The 19886-nt window shown below is 44.6% G+C and overlaps 1 protein-coding gene across 1 annotated transcript in view; it reads right to left on the bottom strand.

The window, feature by feature from the left end:
• LOC147100495 (ephrin type-B receptor 2) overlaps positions 1-19886 on the bottom strand; it is a 181199-nt gene that overhangs the window by 116978 nt on the left and 44335 nt on the right. Inside the window, exon 4 of the mRNA XM_085966793.1 lies at positions 13776-13843. Coding sequence (XP_085822919.1) covers positions 13776-13843 — 68 coding nt within the window. The remainder of the gene's footprint in view (positions 1-13775; positions 13844-19886) is intronic.

Here is a 19886-nt window from a genome sequence, read left to right as displayed (position 1 = left end):
TCTACAGCGAAAGTCTCACCTCCTGACTCCCCAAAGCCTTTCCACCATCTACAAGGCACAAGTAAGGAGTGTGATTTAATATTCTCCACTTGCTTGGATGAGTGCAGCTACAACAACACTCGAGAAATATGACACTATCCAGGACAAAGCAGCCCACTTGATTGGCACCCCATCCACCACCATAAACATTTACACCCTCCACCACCGGCGCACCGTGGCTGCAGTGTATACCACCTACAAGATGCACTACAGCAACTTGCCAAGGCTTCTTCAACAGCACCTCCCAAACCCACAACCTCTACCACCTAGAAGGACAAGGGCAGCAGGTGCATGGGAACACCATCACCTGCAAGTTCCCCTCCAAGTCACACACCATCCTGACTTGGAAATATATTGTCGTTCTTTCATCGTCGCTGGGTCAAAATCCTGGAACTCCCTCCCTAACAGCACTGTGGGAGCACCTTCACCACACGGACTGCAGCGGTTCAAGAAGGTGGCTCACCACCACCTTCTCAAGGGCAACTAGGGATGGGCAATAAAGGTTGGCCTTGCCAGCAATGCCCACATCCTGAGAATGAATCAAAAAAATATATCTCTGCGCTCCTCAAATTTTGGCCTCTTGCGCATCCCCGATTTTAATCGCTCCATCATTGGCGGTCGTGCCTTCTGTTGCCTAGGCCTGAAGCTCTGGAATTCCCTCCCGAAACCTTCGGATTCTCTACCTCTCTCTCTTCCTTTAAGGTGCTGTTTGAAATCTACCTCTTTGACCAAGCTTTTGGTCAATGTCCTAATATCTGCTTATGCGACTTGATGTCAAATTTTGCCTGATCATGCTGCAGTGAAGCATCGTGGAAGTTCTACACCCTTGAAGGCACTATATAAATGCAAGTTATTGTTGTTGCAGACTGTTGTTGTAGTAGCTGGTGACAACTTGCACTGTCAGGTGAAGGACAGGGTCAGATGTTGGACATGATGGTTAATGCAAGTGATCAGGGATTGTTCAGCTGAAGCGGTGTTCAATGAGCTGTTGTTGAAGAGCTGTGGTTAGAGGCTGGAGTTGGTGTCCTCCCACTTCCTTCCCAACCTCAACATCATCTTCATCATCTGGCTCAAGGTCCTCGTGCAATGGTGGCGTGGTGCGTTGTGCCGACTGCAGATCAAAGTGGTGTAGCATACTGCAAACCACGTTGATACGCGACGCTCTCTGAGCTGTGTTAGAGGAACTCACCAGACCTAACCAGGCAATGCAACTGTTGCTTGAACATTTCACTGGTCTGTTGGAGGAGGGCTCTAGTCCGGTATTGGCCAATAGAAATCTCAGACGAGCCAGAGGCGTGGCTACGGCAACACCGTTTTAGCCACATGCACTCATTTTAGCAGAAAGCCCCTAAACACACAATACGGGTAAATGCATTGTACACAATAACATTTACTTACACATTTACCACCATTCCGTAACAAAGGAAGTAAAACACAAAACGATTAAAAAACAACACTCACACTCTCTGCTTTTTGTCTGACCATTTTACCAACAAATGCACAAAAAGTTTCAAGTACGACAACAACAACTTGCATTTATATAGCATCTTTAACATAGTAAAATGTCCCAAGGTGCTTCACGGGAGCGTGCGATTATGGTTTGAGGTCTGAAGGCTTCTTTGCAGCTAATGCAGTCATTTCTTCATGTAAGAAGATGCTAAAGTAAGCGGAAAAACTGACTTGATTTTACAAAGCTTAGGCTAATGCCCAAAACTTTATCTGCCAGTCAAGTGATGGGTACATGCCATGGCACTAGTGCTACTGGAGCGGCAGTGACAGGTACACGCTAGGGTACTAGTTGCACTGGAGAGGCAGTGACAGGTACGCGCCAGGGTACTAGTGGTACTGGAGAGGCAGTGACAGGTACACCCCAGGGTACTAGTGGTACTGGAGAGGCAGTGACAGGTACACCCCAGGGTACTAGTGGTACTGGAGAGGCAGTGACAGGTACACCCCAGGGTAATAGTGGTACTGGAGAGGCAGTGACAGGTACACGCCAGGGTACTAGTGGTACTGGAGAGGCAGTGACAGGTACACGCCATGGTACTAGTGGTACTGGAGAGGCAGTGACAGGTACACCCCAGGGTACTATGGTACTGGAGAGGCAGTGACAGGTACACGCCCGGATACTAGTGGTACTGGAGAGGCAGTGACAGGTACACCCCAGGGTACTAGTGGTACTGGAGCGGCAGTGACAGGTACACCCCAGGGTACTAGTGGTACTGGAGCGGCAGTGACAGGTACACCCCAGGGTACTAGTGGTACTGGAGAGGCAGTGACAGGTACACCCCAGGGTACTAGTGGTACTGGAGAGGCAGTGACAGGTACACGCCCGGATACTAGTGGTACTGGAGAGGCAGTGACAGGTACACGCTCGGATACTAGTGGTACTGAGAGGCAGTGACAGGTACACACCAGGATACTAGTGGTACTGGAGAGGCAGTGACAGGTACACCCCAGGGTACTAGTGGTACTGGAGAGGCAGTGACAGGTACACGCTAGGATACTAGTGGTACTGGAGAGGCAGTGACAGGTACACCCCAGGGTACTAGTGGTACTGGAGAGGCAGTGACAGGTACACGCCAGGGTACTAGTGGTACTGGAGGGGCAGTGACAGGTACACCCCAGGGTACTAGTGGTACTGGAGAGGCAGTGACAGGTACACCCCAGGGTACTAGTGGTACTGGAGAGGCAGTGACAGGTACACCCCAGGGTACTAGTGGTACTGGAGAGGCAGTGACAGGTACACCCCAGGGTACTAGTGGTACTGGAGAGGCAGTGACAGGTACACCCCAGGGTACTAGTGGTACTAGAGAGGCAGTGACAGGTACACGCCCGGATACTAGTGGTACTGGAGAGGCAGTGACAGGTACACGCCCGGATACTAGTGGTACTGGAGAGGCAGTGACAGGTACACGCCCGGATACTAGTGGTACTGAGAGGCAGTGACAGGTACACGCCCGGATACTAGTGGTACTGGAGAGGCAGTGACAGGTACACGCCCGGATACTAGTGGTACTGAGAGGCAGTGACAGGTACACGCCCGGATACTAGTGTTACTGAGAGGCAGTGACAGGTACACGCCCGGATACTAGTGATACTGGAGAGGCAGTGACAGGTACACCCCAGGGTACTAGTGGTACTGGAGAGGCAGTGACAGGTACACGCCCGGATACTAGTGGTACTGGAGAGGCAGTGACAGGTACACGCCCGGATACTAGTGGTACTGAGAGGCAGTGACAGGTACACGCCCGGATACTAGTGGTACTGGAGAGGCCAAATTAAAAAGCAGAACTACAAGGGTAATAATCTCTGGATTATTACCTGAGCCACGAGCGAATTTGGCTAGGACAAATAAAATTAGAGAGTTAAATGCGTGGCTCAAAGACTGGTGTGGGAGAAATGGGTTTTGCTTCCTGGGACCCTGGCACCAGTACTGGGGCAGGAGGGAGCTGTTCCGTTGGGACGGGCTTCACTTGGCCAGTGCTGGGACTAGAGTCCTGGCGGATCATATAACTAGGGCTGTAGAGAGGGCTTTAAACTAACTAGTGGGGGGGAGGTTCCTAGAGAGCAAATAATAAAAATGACAACAGAGAAGGTCATAGACTTAGGTAGCAGTGGGGAAATTAAAAACCAGAGCATGTCAGGAAGGGGCAGAAGGTATGGAGTAAAAGGTAAAGTAATAAAAAGGGCAAAAGCAGGAACTAAGTGTCACAAAACATCTTTGAAAGTTCTCTATCTGAATGCACGTAGCATTCGTAACAAAATAGATGAGTTAATGGCACAAATAACTACATATGGGTATGATCTTGTGGCCATTACAGAAACATGGCTGCAGGGTGACAATGCCTGGGAATTAAACATACCAGGTTATTTAACGATCAGGAAGGACAGGCAGGAAGGGGAGGTGGGGTGGCTATGTTAATAAAGGAAGGAATCACTGTAATACAGAGAAATGATATTGGGTCAAAAGATCAGGACAATGAAACAGTTTGGGTGGAGGTAAGGAATAATAAGGGGAAAAAAACACTAGTGGGCGTAGTCTATAGGCCTCCGAACTGTGGCAACTCTGTTGGACGGAGTATCAATCAGGAAATAGTTGAGGCTTGTAATAAGGGAACATCTATAATTATGGGGGATTTTAACTATCATATTAATTGGACAAATCAAATTGGGCAGGGCTGCCTTGAGGATGAGTTCATTGAGTGTATTAGGGATGGGTTTCTTGAGCAGTATGTAACTGAACCGACCAGGGGGCAGGCAACCTTAGATCAGGTCCTGTGTAACGAGACAGGATTAATTAAAAATGTCCTAGTAAAGGATCCCCTTGGAATGAGTGACCATAACATGGTTGAATTCCATATTCAATTAGAGGGTGAGAAGGTTGGATCTCAAACAAGCGTGCTAAGCTTGAATAAAGGAGACTATGAAGGTATGAGAGCGGAATTGAGGAGAGTGGATTGGGAAAATAGATTAAAGGGTAAGACGATACATGATCAGTGGTGTACATTTAAGGAGTTATTTTACAACTTCCAAAAAATATATATTCCACTGAGAAGAAAAGGGTGTAAAAGAAAAGACAGCCATCCGTGGCTAAGTAAAGAAATTAAGGATAGTATTCGACTAAAAACAAGGGCATATAAGGTAGCCAAATCTAGTGGGAGGATAGAGGATTGGGAAAACTTTAAAAGACAGCAAAAAATAACAAAAGGATTGATTAAGAAAGGGAAGATAGATTATGAAAGTAAATTAGCAAAAAATATAAAAACAGATAGTAAGAGTTTTTATAGTTATATAAAAAGAAAAAGGGTGGCTAAAGTAAATGTTGGTCCCTTAGAGGATGAGACCGGGAAATTAATGGTGGGAAATATGGAGATGGCAAAAACACTGAATGAATATTTTACATCAGTCTTTACAGTAGAAGACACTAAGAATATCCCAACACTGGATAAACAGGGGGCTAAAGGGGGGGAGGAGCTAAACACGATCAAAATCACTAAGGAAGTGGTACTCGGTAAAATAATGGGACGCAAGGCAGATAAATCACCTGGACCTGATGGCTTACATCCTAGGGTCTTGAGGGAAGTGGCGGTAGGGATTGTGGATGCATTGGTAATAATTTTCCAAAACTCCCTGGACTCGGCAATGGTCCCGGCAGACTGGAAAACTGCTAATGTAACACCCTTATTTAAAAAGGGCAGTAGACAGAAGGCTAGAAACTATAGACCGGTTAGCCTAACATCTGTAGTAGGTAAAATTTTGGAGTCCATTATTAAGGAGACAGTAACAGGACATTTGGATAATCATAATTTAATAGGACAAAGTCAGCATGGTTTTATGAAGGGGAAGTCATGTTTGACAAATTTGCTGGAGTTCTTTGAGGAAGTAACGTATAGGGTGGATAAAGGGGAACCAGTGGACGTAATGTATTTAGACTTCCAAAAGGCATTTGACAAGGTGCCACACAAAAGATTATTGCTTAAGATAAAAAATCACGGGATTGGGGGTAATATTCTGGCATGGATAGAGGATTGGCTATCTAACAGAAGGCAGAGAGTTGGGATAAATGGTTCATTCTCAGACTGGCAATCAGTAACTAGTGGTGTTCCGCAGGGGTCAGTGCTGGGTCCCCAACTCTTTACAATCTATATTAACGATTTGGAGGAGGGGACCGAGTGTAACATATCAAAGTTTGCAGATGATACTAAGATGGGGGGGAAAGTAGTGAGTGAGGAGGACATAAAAAACCTTCAAGGGGACATAGACAGGCTAAGTAAGTGGGTAGAGATTTGGCAGATGGAATACAATACTGGAAAGTGTGAGGTTATGCACTTTGGCAGGAAAAATCGTAGAGCAAGTTATTATCTTAATGGCAAGAAACTGGAAAGTACTGAAGTACAAAGGGATCTGGGGGTCCTGGTGCACGAAACTCAAAAGGTTAGTATGCAGGTGCAGCAAGTGATTAAGAAGGCCAATGGAATGTTGGCTTTCATTGCTAGGGGGATAGAATATAAAAATAGGGAGGTATTGCTTCAGTTGTACAAGGTATTGGTGAGACCGCACCTGGAATACTGTGTAGAGTTTTGGTGTCCATACTTGAGAAAGGACATACTTGCTCTCGAGTCAGTACAAAGAAGGTTCACTCGGTTAATCCCGGGGATGAGGGGATGGACATATGAGGAGAGGTTGAGTAGATTGGGACTCTACTCATTGGAGTTCAGAAGAATGAGAGGCGATCTTATTGAAACATATAAGATTGTGAAGGGGTTGGATCGGGTGGATGCAGGGAAGATGTTCCCGATGATGGGTGAAACTAGAACTAGGGGGCATAGTCTTAGAATAAGGGGCTGCTCTTTCAAAACTGAGATGAGGAGGAACTACTTCACTCAGAGGGTGGTAGGTCCATGGAATATGCTGCCCCAAAAAGCTGTAGAAGCTACATCATTACATAAATTTAAAACAGAAATAGACAGTTTCCTAGAAGTAAAGGGAATTAAGGGTTACGAGGAGCAGGCAGGAATTTGGACATGAGTCTAGGTTCGGATCGGTCATGGCCCTGTGGGTAGCGGGGCGGGCCCAGGGGCCGTGTAGCCTGATCCTGCTCCTATTTCGTGTGTCTAATTCTGTTAGATTCAGGAGATGGTTCTGTGATAGTGGATTGGCGGTTAGGATCAGATCAGCCATGATCTTATTGAATGGCGGAGCAGGCTCGAGGGGCCGATTGGCCTACTCCTGCTCCTATTTCTTATGTTCTTATGTTCTTATGACAGGTACACGCCCGGATGCTAGTGGTACTGGAGAGGCAGTGACAGGTACACGCCCAGATACTAGTGGTACTGGAGAGGCAGTGACAGGTGCACGCCCGGATGCTAGTGGTACTGGAGAGGCAGTGACAGGTACACGCCAGGATACGAGTGGTACTGGAGAGGCAGTGACAGGTACACGCCCGGATACTAGTGGTACTGAGAGGCAGTGACAGGTACACGCCAGGATACTAATGGTACTGGAGAGGCTGCTGACCGATAACTAAAGTCCAATTTGCAAAAAAACATTTTCAATCTGAAGCCCGATTATCTCGGAGCACTGCAACCTGGTAATGGCTGTCTGTGACAAATGGTCCCTATAACAGCTCCCCTTTTTGAAGAACAGCGAGGAGGTGGAAATGTGGGTAAAAAAACATAAAGCTGCCATTATCCCTGAAAAATTAAGAAAATACGAAGACAGCTACTTGAATTTGGGTTTTATTTGTACTGGAAATGAAGATATACCTCAAGTGCAGTGTGTAATTTGTGCACAAATACTGTCCAATGAATCTCTGAAACCCTCCAAATTACCGAGACATTTAATTACCAAGTATGAGATATATAAGGACAAGCAACGTTCGTTTTATGAGCGAAAGGCTAAGGAACTGCTCGGTACTAAAACAGTAATGAAATCCACAACTACCGTTGATAAAAAGCTTGTTGTCTCATCCGACTGAGTGGCACAGAAAATTGCTAAAGCAAAAAAATCGCATACGGTTGCTGAGGAGTTGATAATGCCGTGTGCCATTGAAATCGTAAGGGAAATGTTTGGAGAGCACAAGGCCAAGGAACTGGAAAAAATACCGACGTCAAATGGCACTGTCAAACGATGGATTGATTTAATGTCAGCAGACATAGTTTTGCAGTGTATTGATCGGCTGCGTGACAATGACTTTGCTATACAACTTGATGAATCCACAGACATTTCTAAAATGCCCCATTTACCTGCCTATGCTCGGTCTGTGTGGAATAAGGAAATAAAAGACTTTCTGTTTTGCAAAGAGCTCAAGACAACAACAGTCATAGAATCATAGAAAGTTACAGCACGGAAGGAGGCCATTTCGGCCCATCGTGTCCCTGCCGGCCAACAAAGAGCTATCCAGCCTAATCCCACTTCCCAGCTCTTGGTCCGTAGCCCTGCAGGTTACAGCAGCCCAAGTGCACATCCAAGTACTTTTTAAATGTGGTTAGGGTTCCTGCCTCTTCCGTCCCATCAGGCAGAGAGTTCCAGACCCCCACAACCCTCTGGGTGAAGAAATTTCCCCTCAAATCCCCTCTAAACCTTCCACCAGTTACTCTAAATCTGTGCCCCCTGGTTTTTGACCCCTTTGCTAAGGGAAATAGGTCCTTTCTATCCACTTTATCTAGGCCCCTCATAATTTTATACACCTCAATAAGATCTCCCCTCAGCCTCCTCTGTTCCAAGGAAAACAGACCCAGCCTATCAAGCCTTTCCTCATAGCTAAGATTCTCTACTCCCAGCAATATCCTTGTAAATCTCCTCTGTACCCTCTCTAGTGCAATCACATGTTTCCTGTAATGTGGTGACCAGAACTGCATGCAGTACTCTAGCTGAGGCCTAACTAGTGTTTTATACGGTTGAAGCATAGCCCCCCTGCTCTTGTATTCTATGCCACGGCTAATAAATGCAAGCATTCCATATGCCTTCTTAACCACCTTATCTACCTGGCCTGCTACCTTCAGGGATCTGTGGACATGCACTCCAAGGTCCCTTTGTTCCTCTACACTACTCAGTGTCCTACCATTTAATGTGTATTCCCTTTCCTTGTTAGCCCTCCCCAAATGCATTACCTCACACTTCTCTGGATTGAATTCCATTTTCCACTGTTCTGCCCACCTGACCAATTTATTGATATCTTCCTGCAGTCTACAGCTTCCTTCTTCAGTATCAACCACACAGCCGATTTTAGTATCATCTGCAAACTTCTTAATCATACCCCCTATATTCAAGTCTAGATCATCGATATATACACCACAAAAAGCAAGGGACCTAGTACTGAGCCCTGCGGAACCCCACTGGAAACAGCTTTCCAGTCACAAAAACACCCATCAACCATTACCCTCTGCTTCCTGTCTCTGAGCCAGTTTTGAATCCAACTTGACACTTTGCCCTGGATCCCATGGGCTTTTAACTTTGTGACCAGTCTACCATGTGGAGCCTTATCAAAAGCCTTGCTAAAGTCCATATACACTGCAACAAATGCACTACCCTCATCTACCCTCCTTGCTACCTCCTCAAAAAATTCAATCAAGTTTGTCAGACACGACCTTCCCTTAACAAATCCGTGCTGACTATCTTTGATTAATCCGTGTCTTTCTAAATGAAGATTTATCCTGTCCTTCAGAATTCTTTCCAATAATTTTCCCACCACCGAGGTTAGGCTGACTGGCCTGTAATTACTCGGTCTATCCTTTTCTCCCTTTTTAAACAAGGGGACCACATTAGCAGTCCTCCAGTACCACACCTGAAGCCAGAGAGGATTGGAAAATGATGGTCAGGGCCTCTGCTATTTCCTCTTTTGCTTTGCTTAACAGCCTGGGATGCATTTCATCCGGGCCTGGGGATTTATCCACTTTTAAAGCTGCTAAACCCCTTTATACTTCCTCTCTCACTATGTTTATTTCATCTAATATTTCACACTCCTCCTCCCTGATAGCAGTGTTTGCTTCGCCCCTCTCTTTTGTGAAAACAGACGTAAAGTATTCATTTAGAACCCTACCGACGTCTCCCGCCTCCACACACAGATTACCCTCATGATCTCTAATAGGCCCTACCCTTTCTTTAGTTATCCTCTTACTCTTAATATATTTCTAAAACATCTTTGGGTTTTCCTTGATTTTACTTGCCAAGAATTTTTCATGCTCTCTCTTTGCTTTCCAAATATCCTTTTTAATTGCACCCCTGCACTTTCTGCACTCCTCTAAAGATTCTGGAGTATTTAACCCTCGTTATCTGTCATACGCCTCCCTTTTTTTCTTTATCCTACCCCGTATGTCTCTAGACATTCAGGGGCTCTAGATTTGTTAGTCCCACCTTTTTTCTTTAAGGGCACATGTTTGGTATGAACCCTCCGGATCTCCTCCTTGAATGCCTCCCACTGCTCTGACACTGATTTACCTTCAAGTAGCTGTTTCCAGTCCACTATGGCTAAATCCCCTCTGAGCTTAGAAATATTTGCTTTTCCCCAATTTAGAATTTTTATTCCTGGTCTATCCTTGTCCTTTTCCATAACTACCTTAAATCTAACTGAATTATGGTCACTAGCACTAAAATGCTCCCCCACTGATACGCCTTCTACCTGCCCAGCTTCATTCCCTAAAACTAAGTCCCGAACCGCCCCCTCCCTTGTTGGGCTTGCTACATACTGGCAAAAAAAGTTCTCCTGGATGCATTTTAGGAATTCCACACCTTCTATACCCTTCGCACTAATTTTATCCCAGTTAATATTGGGGCAGTTGAAATCCCCTACTATTACTGCCCTATAGTTTTTGCACTCCTCAGAAATTTGTCCACATATTTGCCCTTCTATCTCCCTCTCACTGTTTGGGGGTCTGTAGCACACTCCCAGCAGTGTGATCGCCCCTTTTTTGTTTTTCAATTTGACCCATATGGCCTCGTTTGATGATCCCTCCAACATATCAACCCTCCTCACAGCTGTAATAGTTTCTTTAATCAATACCTTGACACCCCTCCCTTTTTACCTCCCTCTCTATCCGTCTGAAAATCCTGTAACCAGGAATGTTGAGCTGCCATACCTGCCCCTCTTTCAGCCACGTCTCTGTAATAGCTATAATATCATAGTCCCAAGTATCTACCTGTGCCCTCAGCTCATCTGCCAGTCAGACGATATTTTCAAAATGTTAGATGATTTCATGACTTCAGCAGAAATCAGCTGGACAAATTGCACTGGGGTCTACATTGATGGGGTTGCAACAATCCTGGTGTTGTGCAAAAAATATTGCTTTATACACCGAGAGGCGCTTTCTGCGAAAGCTATTGAACCAGGTCTTCACGGTGTTCTCAACACAAATTATTTTTGGCAGTTAACAAACCGTGCAAGTTCCGCACCCAGGTGAAAGGGTATTGAGCTTTCGCATGATATTTAAAGAGAAGTATTGACTTGGTAATTAATTTTATTAAATCCAGAATAACACACTCCCGGTGTTGTGCAGAGCGCAATTCCTTGCATACAGAGGAGACATAGCTATCTCGAGGCAGAATGCTTACCCGTATATTTCATCTCAGGGAAGAGGTACGTACTTTCTGAACTGATAAGAAACCTAAACTTGCCGAGGTGCTGAAAGATGACAGCCCATAATTTGCAGCCCATACAGGCACGTACGAAGCGCATGCGCGAAAACCCGGAACTTGCAATCTGTCAAGAGTTCTCTTGACAGATTGCACGCATCCCCGGGAAAGGGGCCTCCGCGGGCGGAGCCCAACTTCTGCCCAGCGAAGGCCCATGAAATTCATAGGCCTGGTAAAAGCAGACGCAAGGCCTGCTTTTACCAGCGTAAAAGAGTTTAAAAAAATATAAAAATAAATTTTTCCAATCATTTAAACATTAAAAACCAGTGAAATAAGGTAAGGTTATTTCTGGCACCTTTAAAACATTTAAATCTATTTTTCAAAAAATTAAATTTTTCTTTGAAATATTTAATTAAATCACATTTTAATTCATCTATTTAAAAATTATTTGATATGTAGATGTATTTTTGGGCTATTCCCATTCATTTTCCCGTACATATGGAATCACTATAAGTATGAATGGGGATCCTCCTTGTTTCATTCGTTGGGCCGGCCCACGTGAACCCAGTGGTGAACCGCCTGCACCCATGGGATACGCGAGCCTCTGCCCACGGGTACCCGGTGAGCCCCAGGACCGCGAGCCTCCGTGGATCCCAGGGCCCTTGTACGCGGGCATTTTATTTGCGGACCGGAGGCATTTCCTCGCGTGATGCCTCCGACCGCAAATTCAGGGCCCACGTGTGTCTGGCTAAACTGGATTACCTCGCAGACATATTCAGTGAAGTGAATACGCTGAATAAAAGTATGCAAGTTGGGAGAACTCATTTTTTTGCCCAGCATGAAAGAATTGGTGCACTGAAGAGGAAACTGCAAGTCTGGAATGTTCTTGTCTTTTGGGGGACTACGGATATGTTTCAGCTCTGACATTCTTTTATTTATCTGAGGAAGGATGTTCTTGCCATGGAGGGAGTGCAGCGAAGATTCACCAGGCTGATACCTGGGATGGCAGGAATGACGTATGAGGAGAGATTGGGTCGATTAGGCTTATACTCGCTGGAGTTTAGAAGAATGAGAGGGGATCTCATTGAAACTTATAAAATTCTAACAGGACTAGACAGTCTAGATGCAGGAAGGATGTTCCCGCTGGTCGGGGAGTCCAGAACCCGGGGTCACAGTCTAATGATAAGGGGTAAGCCATTTAGGACAGAGATGAGGAGGAATTTCTTCACCCAGAGTGTGGTGAACCTGTGGAATTCTCTACCACAGAAGGCAGTTGAGGCCAATTCATTAAATATATTCAAGAAGGAGTTGGATATATTTCTTAAGGCTAAAGGGATCAAGGGATATGGGGAGAAGCCAGGGACAGGGTACTGAAATTGGATGATCATCCATGATCTCATTGGATGGCGGAGCAGGCTCGAGGGGCCGAATGGCCTACTCCTGCTCCTATCTTCTATGTTTCTATGTTTAACTCACGACGGAACAATCTGCTACACACCTGTGGGCGACAAACCCCTTTCGTGAGAATATTGAAACTAAACTTCCACTCTCTGTCCCATCAAAGCTTTTAGAAAAGCTGAGCGACATTGCATCAGATCGCTGCCTAAAAACCAAGTTCAGTGAAATGACGCTGGATACATTTTGGTGTGAATGCTCCGACGAATACAGCACGGCTTCTTCAGCAGCACTGAGAGCGTTGGTCCCATTTAGTACAACCTACTAATGCGAAGCTGGATTTTCAGCCACGACATCAATGAAAACAAAGTACCGAGCCAGGATGAACATTGACCATGACATGCGCGCGTGCTTGTTGAAGATAGAGTTGTTCAGCGCCAGCAAAAAGTTTCACATTCAGCAAGTAAAACGAAAATAATAAATGTATATGTTTAATTGTATAATTAATTTTTATACAGAAAAAATACATGTGTTGTGTTGCAGGGGGTTCGTGGAATTTTTATAACACGGGAGGGGGCCCTCAGAAGCAAAAAGGTTGAGGACCCCTGTCTTACAGAACACTGGAACTCATTTAGATATTATACAACACATGATGGTCGGAATATGTGCATGATATGTTAATCTCTAGATTGTAGAAATGTTCTTTTAAACCTGCTTTGTGCCCTTTCTTAAAAATAGTGCTGTGGTGTGTAGGTCAATCAGTTTCACCTTTCATGGAACTGTTGTTAATGGAAAAGTTAAAAATAAAGAGTTACAGAAATGAGCTGACTTGGGTTAAATATATAACACCTCATGGCAGTGATAATCAGGGACACACCAATACAAGTGATGGACTGTGGACAAATTGGAAGCGGCAGCCAACTGACACAGTGCCTTTTAGCAGCTAAGTGCAATCAGAAGGTGGTTTTACGTGATCGAAATGACACACCGTTGCTGAGGTTGCAGCCTCTTACAGTGCTGGCAAGGACAAGTGCACTTACAGCTTTCTTTCAACTTAAACAGTGAAAGGCCCAAGTCACAATCATTACCATGTCAAGTGAGACCACAGATTGCAGGGGATTCTTGGGCACGGGGTGTCCTCGGCATTCTGGCAGGACCAACTGCTCGAAGTCTGAAGTGCACTGTGAGATGTGTTGTAATTTGCCCATCAATCCTGACTGCCTGTTCTAGTTAATGGTGAAGAAATAGATGGAGATATCTGCACTCACCATGGCCACTTGTATAATGTTGTAGCTTGTCCGTGTATTCCAAGTCTGCACGTTCAAACCCTCGTCTCCTGAAAGTGAAGCAAATGAGAACTGCTGTCAATACACATAATGGTTAATGAGATAACAAGCTGCAGTTTAATCATTAACTTACAATCTCGCAGTTCTAGTTCAGTCATAGCATCTTAGAAACTTACAGCACAGAAGGAGGCCATTCGGCCCGTCGAGCCTGTGCTGGCTCTTTGAAAGAGCAGTTGTGCTCAGTCCCACACCCCCGCTCCTTGTCCGTAACCCTGTCAGTTCCTCATCCTCGAGAACCCGTCCAACTCCCTTTAACATTAGTGATGGAATCAGCTTCCACCACCTTTTCAGATCGAGCGTTCCCGATCCCCACAACTCTCGGAGTGAATAAATCTCTCCTCATCTCCCCTCTAGATCTTTGGTCAATAATTTTGATTCAATGACCTCTGGTTATTGACCCACTCGCCAGAGGGAATAGTTTTTCTCTCACTACTCTATCAAAACCCCTCATCATCTTGAAAGCCTCTATTAGGTCACCTCTTAACCTTCTCTGTTCCAAGGAGAACAGTCCGAACTTTTCCAACCTCTCCTCATAACTGAAGTCCCTCATCCCTGGTAACATCCTGGTAAACCTCCTCTGCACCCTTTCTAAGGCCTTTACATCTTTCCTGAAGTGTGGGGCCCAGAATTGTCCACAATACTCCAGCTGAGGCCTAACCAGTGATTTATAAAGTTCTAAAATGATCTCTTCGCTTTTATACAAAAGCAAAATACTGCAGATGCTGGAAATCTGAAATAAAAACAGAAAATGCTGGAGATACTCAGCAGGTCAGGCAGCATCTGTGGAGAGAGAAACAGAGTTAACGTTTCGGATCGACCTGAAGAGTCATCGACCTCAAACGTTAACTCTGTTTCTCTCTCCACAGATGCTGCCTGATCTGCTGAGTATTTCCAGCATTTTCTTTCTTTGTTTTTATTTTGGATTCCTCTATTTATAAACCCGAGTAACCTATATGCTTTTTAAGCACCTTATCAACTTGCTCTGCCACCTTTAAGGATTTGTGTACATGGACACCAAGGTCTCTCTGCTCATCTACACTTTTCAGAATCGTGCCATTTATCGTTTACTGTCTTTCCATATTAGTCCTCCCAAAGTGCGTCACTTCACACTTCTCCGCATTGAACTCCATCGGCCCTGCTTCTGCCCATTTCACCATCCTGTCTGTCAGCCTGAAGTCTGGAACTATCCTCATCATGATCTACCACTTTGCCAAGTTTTGTATCATCTGCAAACTTTATAATGCTGCTCCCTACACCCGCGTCTAGGTCGTTTATAAAAACTGAAAAGAGTAATTACCCAAAACTACCCTTGGGAACACCACTGCAAACCACCGCCCAGTCTGAAAAACGTCCATCCACCACCACCCTCTGCCTCCTGTCACTGAGCCAAGTGTGTATGCAAACCGCCACTTTCCCCTTAATTCCATGGGTTTCCATCTTCTTAACATGTCTTTGCATGACTCTTTGTGGAATGCCTTCCGAAAGTCCATGTATACAACATCTACTACACTATCTTGATCAACCTTCTCTGTTACATCAAAGAATTCAATCAAGTTCGTCAGACACAATTTGCCTTTAACAAATTCATGATTAACCCATGCCTTTCCAAATGAAAGTTTATTTTGTCCCTGATAATGGTTTCCAATATCTTCCCCACCACCAATGTTAGGCTGACTGTCCTGTAGTTTCCTGGTTTTACCCTCGCCCCTTTCTTGAATAATTGTACAACATTAGCGACCCTCCAGTCCTCCGGCACTACTCCTGTATCCAATGAGGATGGAAAGATTGTGACCAATGTCTCTGCTATTTCTACCTTTGCTTTTTTTAGCAACCTAGGATGCATTTGAGCAGGTAACTTAGCAACTTTCAGTAATGCTAATCTTTTTGTACATTTTCTCTGTCTATTACTATCCTGTCCATAACTTCCCTCTCCTCTTTTAGTGTAACCTTCACATCATTAGCTTCCTTTGTGAAAACAGATGCAAAGTACTCATTCAATACTTTAGCCATGTCCTCTGCCTCTACATGAAAATTTCCCTTTGGGTCTTTAATAGGCCCAACATTTTCCCTAGATAATCGCTTACACTATGTTTATAAAATGTTTTAGGGTTCAATTTAATGCTGCATGCTAATCTTTTCTCGTAACCTCTCCGTATTAACAATTTCAATTCCCTCCTGTACTTTCCATAATCTTCCTAGTTATTAACTGAATCTTGCTCCTGACATCATAGAATCGTAGAATATTACCACACAGGAGGCCATTCGGCCCATCGAGTCTGCGCTGGCTCTTTCGAAGAGCAATCCTGTTAGTCCTACTCCCTCGCTCTTTCCCCATATCTCTGCAATTTATTCTCCTTCAAGTATTTATCCAATTCCCCTTTGAAGGTTACTATTGGATCTGTATCCACCGCCCTATCAGGCAGCGCATTCCAAATTCTAGGCCTCCTTTTTCTGTTTTAACTTTTATTTCCTTTGTCATCCAAGGCACCTAAAAGTATTCTGTGCTAAATTCTGTCCATACCACTTAATGATTTGCACAACACTGCACAATAACACATTGAATGTTTGATATTTTGGGATTTGCAACCATTATTCCATTTCAATTGAATAGGGTGATTGGGCTTTACTCTTTCGACTAAAGCCTCTCCCCACTGAGATAATCCCAGTGAATCTCAACTGTCCCAACCCAATGGCTTTGACATCTTAAAGTAAGGCACCAAAACAGGACTCCATATTCTAACAGTGATTAATATATTTCTTAGCATTATCTCTTTGGTTTTGTACTCGATGACTCTATTTATAAAACATAGGATCCCAAAACTATGTTAGGCACTCTTTTCGGCACTGGTTTTAATGTCCTTTCTAGAATGGCTTCTCACAGTGCTGAAAATATTGCCTAACCAATACCTTGTACAAATTTATCATTGATTCGTTACCCTTCTACTCCATGGGGTGAAGATTCCACTTATTTACCCCAGTAATAGCAGTGCAATCTGGGTGGAACCAGCGCGAAAGATCATGACATTTTAAACGTGAGTGAGTTACGTCCAGAATCACTTACGTTTGTGTTTTCTGTGATCTTTTACATTGGTTCATGTTTCAATTTGCTGGATCAGGCCCTGCCCACAAAGCTGGCCACCCACCCCCAGGCCAAAATTGCAAGATTCCACCGACTGCAGTGGTTCGGGAGGGCTCGTCAAATTCCCTCGTTTTTGTAGGCACACAGAAACCAGCAGTGTTTAATTCACTAAGAAACTGACTAGTGTACGCCAATGAAACTATTAAATGGCTCTGTATAGTTTTTTAAAGTCATTTTCAGTGATTTTAATTCAGGTTACTCACAGGCTGAGCACTGGGCACCCTTATTAAAAATGCTTATTTTTGGTAATAAACCCATTTTCGGTGGCATTAATAAAATTGCACCAGGTTACCACTCTTAAATATATCAAGGAACACTTTTAATGGAATGAAAAAAAAATACACGAATACGTTCTATTTTGCTGCCTGATTGGGCTGGTTCATGGAAGATTTTACATTTGTGATTTTATCAGAGACTTGGGGCTGGATTTTGTGAATGGAGGTGAGTTGGAGGCGGGACTGCTGCTTGTCGTGTCAATGTCCCTCCTCCATCCTCGCCTGACCAATCAGAGGGATTTTCCCCTGATTGAGCTTGTTAAGCCCACCCTGCGGGCTCAGCAGGCCAATTAGGGAGGAAGTCACTGACAGATCACATCAACGTCAGACGTGCTATCTGTCAAGACTTCTTGAAAGAAGAAATGACAGCGTTTGACAGCTCTGTGAAGCTGTCAAACACTGACATTCTCTTTAGTTTGATGATACTTTGTGGTGAGGACTCATCAAACCTTTCAACTTTGTAGATTTCACGTCTGTAGGATCGGAGGATCCAACAGCCAGTCTGCGAAATTGACAAGGAGAATGTCGGCTCTCCCCATCCAGCGTGGCTAAAGGTTGTAGAAAGAAAACAAGGTAAGCGCACACTTTTATAAACTTATCACTCACCTTACATACTTACCACTCCACACTTGCACCCATCACTCACCTCTACATCTTACATCCAGGTGCCTCCGACCACCGCAGACCTCCTCCACATCTCCTCCAACCCGGCGGGGTTCTCCGAGGTCGGGAAGCCTTCACCTGTGAAGGTCAAATGGCACTAATCCTTTTTTCTGCCTGTTAACTACCTGTTAACAGGCAGTTAAAAGGATTAAATGCCTTTCCTGCCTCCAGGAGATGGGACCCGAAGCTGCACATCCTCCCACCTCCTGGCAAAAGGGCACGGAGGTGGGTTGGGGGTGGGTTTGCCATCCGCCCCCACTTTCTCCGATTTTACCAGCTGTCCCGCCTCCATGCCCGCCTCCTCGGGGCTTGGAAAATCCAGCCCTTGAACTGTCACCTAACCGGCCCAATTTTGAGCATAGTCTTGGCGCAATTTCCCGATTGCAATTGTTAGAATATCTAAAAATGGTTTAAATTGGTCAAAGTATCCCAGCATGCTTTGCTTTAGCAATTTAGTCGGAGAGCGAATGTGGAGGAAAGGGGAAATGTCTAAACAAAGACAGAGAATGGGAAACACCCAGGTCAAGAGATTGGCCCGTACCGAGATAAGGGGGCCGGCGCTAAGGCACCACAGATGGAAAAGCTTGCCAGGCCACTTGGCCTACACATTTAAAATACAATAAGCAAAGCTTGTAGAACAGAGATGAAGGCTGAAAGATTAGAAGTGGGGTAAACACCTCAATACGTGGCCTCAGCAAACGTGCACCTTCACATGCTGCTGTGCGTAGATACAGCCCAAGGTTGCTGAATAGTCTCAGAATGGGACTTCTTTCCTCTTAAACAGCAGAGCGTTCTCAGGATGGTCGGAAGTCCACAGCCACACCCAGGAAGCCTAGAGAACCAGAACTGATCACTCGGGCCTGGGAACCAGGTGGTATTATTTGCATGTCATCTTGTCATTTAGTGTAATACTGTAGAACAACTATATAAAAGCTTCTTGTTTGAAACCACTCGACCCAGAATCAGACGAAGTTATTGTTGCAGGACTAACAAACCCTTGTTGCAACCATAACCACGGAAATTTCCGCTAACAATGTCCAAAGCGGACACACTAACACTATCTCCCTATTTATAGAACCCAAATGCTGTTGGCCTTTTTATGACTTTATCTGCCTGCACTTGCACTTTGAAGGAATCATATACTTAAACCCGACAACTCTCTGGTTGTCCACACCCTTCTGAGTCTTTGCATTGAGTATGTTCCCCACTCCTTGCTTTTCCACTAAAATTGCATTGACTTACATTTCTCCCCATTGAATACTAAACTGAGAAAGTTATGGTACCAGAAGGTGGAGTATCGATGCGGCAAGTGACCTTTTATCAGCCTTAATTTTTCTTATATCCTGACGTTATTTTGTCCGCAGGTCAGTTTTGTCTTGTACAGACTGTTTCTTGCTGAACGGAATCCAATAATCCTGTAAAATACTTGCCATTGATTCTGTGCTTGGCTTTTGAAACTTGATTGAAGTATTGTAGTTAATGTTTTCAATTTGAAAGTCATTGGCCAACTGTGCAAATGTGCCTTAAATCATTTCTAGGTGAACTTATTTGCTTCCAACTTCTACAGAAGATCAACAGTTATAGCCCCTGCATCAAACATTAATTAGATTTTCCTTTTTTTTGATTTTACGCAGAATTACATAGAATGTACAGCACAGAAACAGGACATTCAGCTCAACTGGTCCATGCTGTTCTCCACACGAACCTCCTCCTACTCTTGTTCATCTCACCCTATCAGCATATCCTTCTATTACTATCACTCTCATGTACTTACCTAGCTTCCCCCTAAAGGCATCGATACTATTCACTTCAACCACTCCTTGTGGTAGCGAGTTCCACATTCTCACCACTCTCTGGTTAAACAAGTTTCTCCTGAATTCCTTATTGGATTTATTAGTGGCTAGTTTTGGACTCTCCCACAAGTGGTAACATCTTCTCTATGTCTACCCCATCAAA

Source organism: Somniosus microcephalus, chromosome 25 (genome assembly GCF_052327205.1).
Source record: "Somniosus microcephalus isolate GS21.2 chromosome 25, FLI_Smic_1.0, whole genome shotgun sequence".
In the NCBI taxonomy this organism is placed as follows: domain Eukaryota; kingdom Metazoa; phylum Chordata; class Chondrichthyes; order Squaliformes; family Somniosidae; genus Somniosus; species Somniosus microcephalus.
Note: the sequence above shows the minus strand (reverse complement) of the source record. Positions and strands in the feature narration are given on the sequence as shown.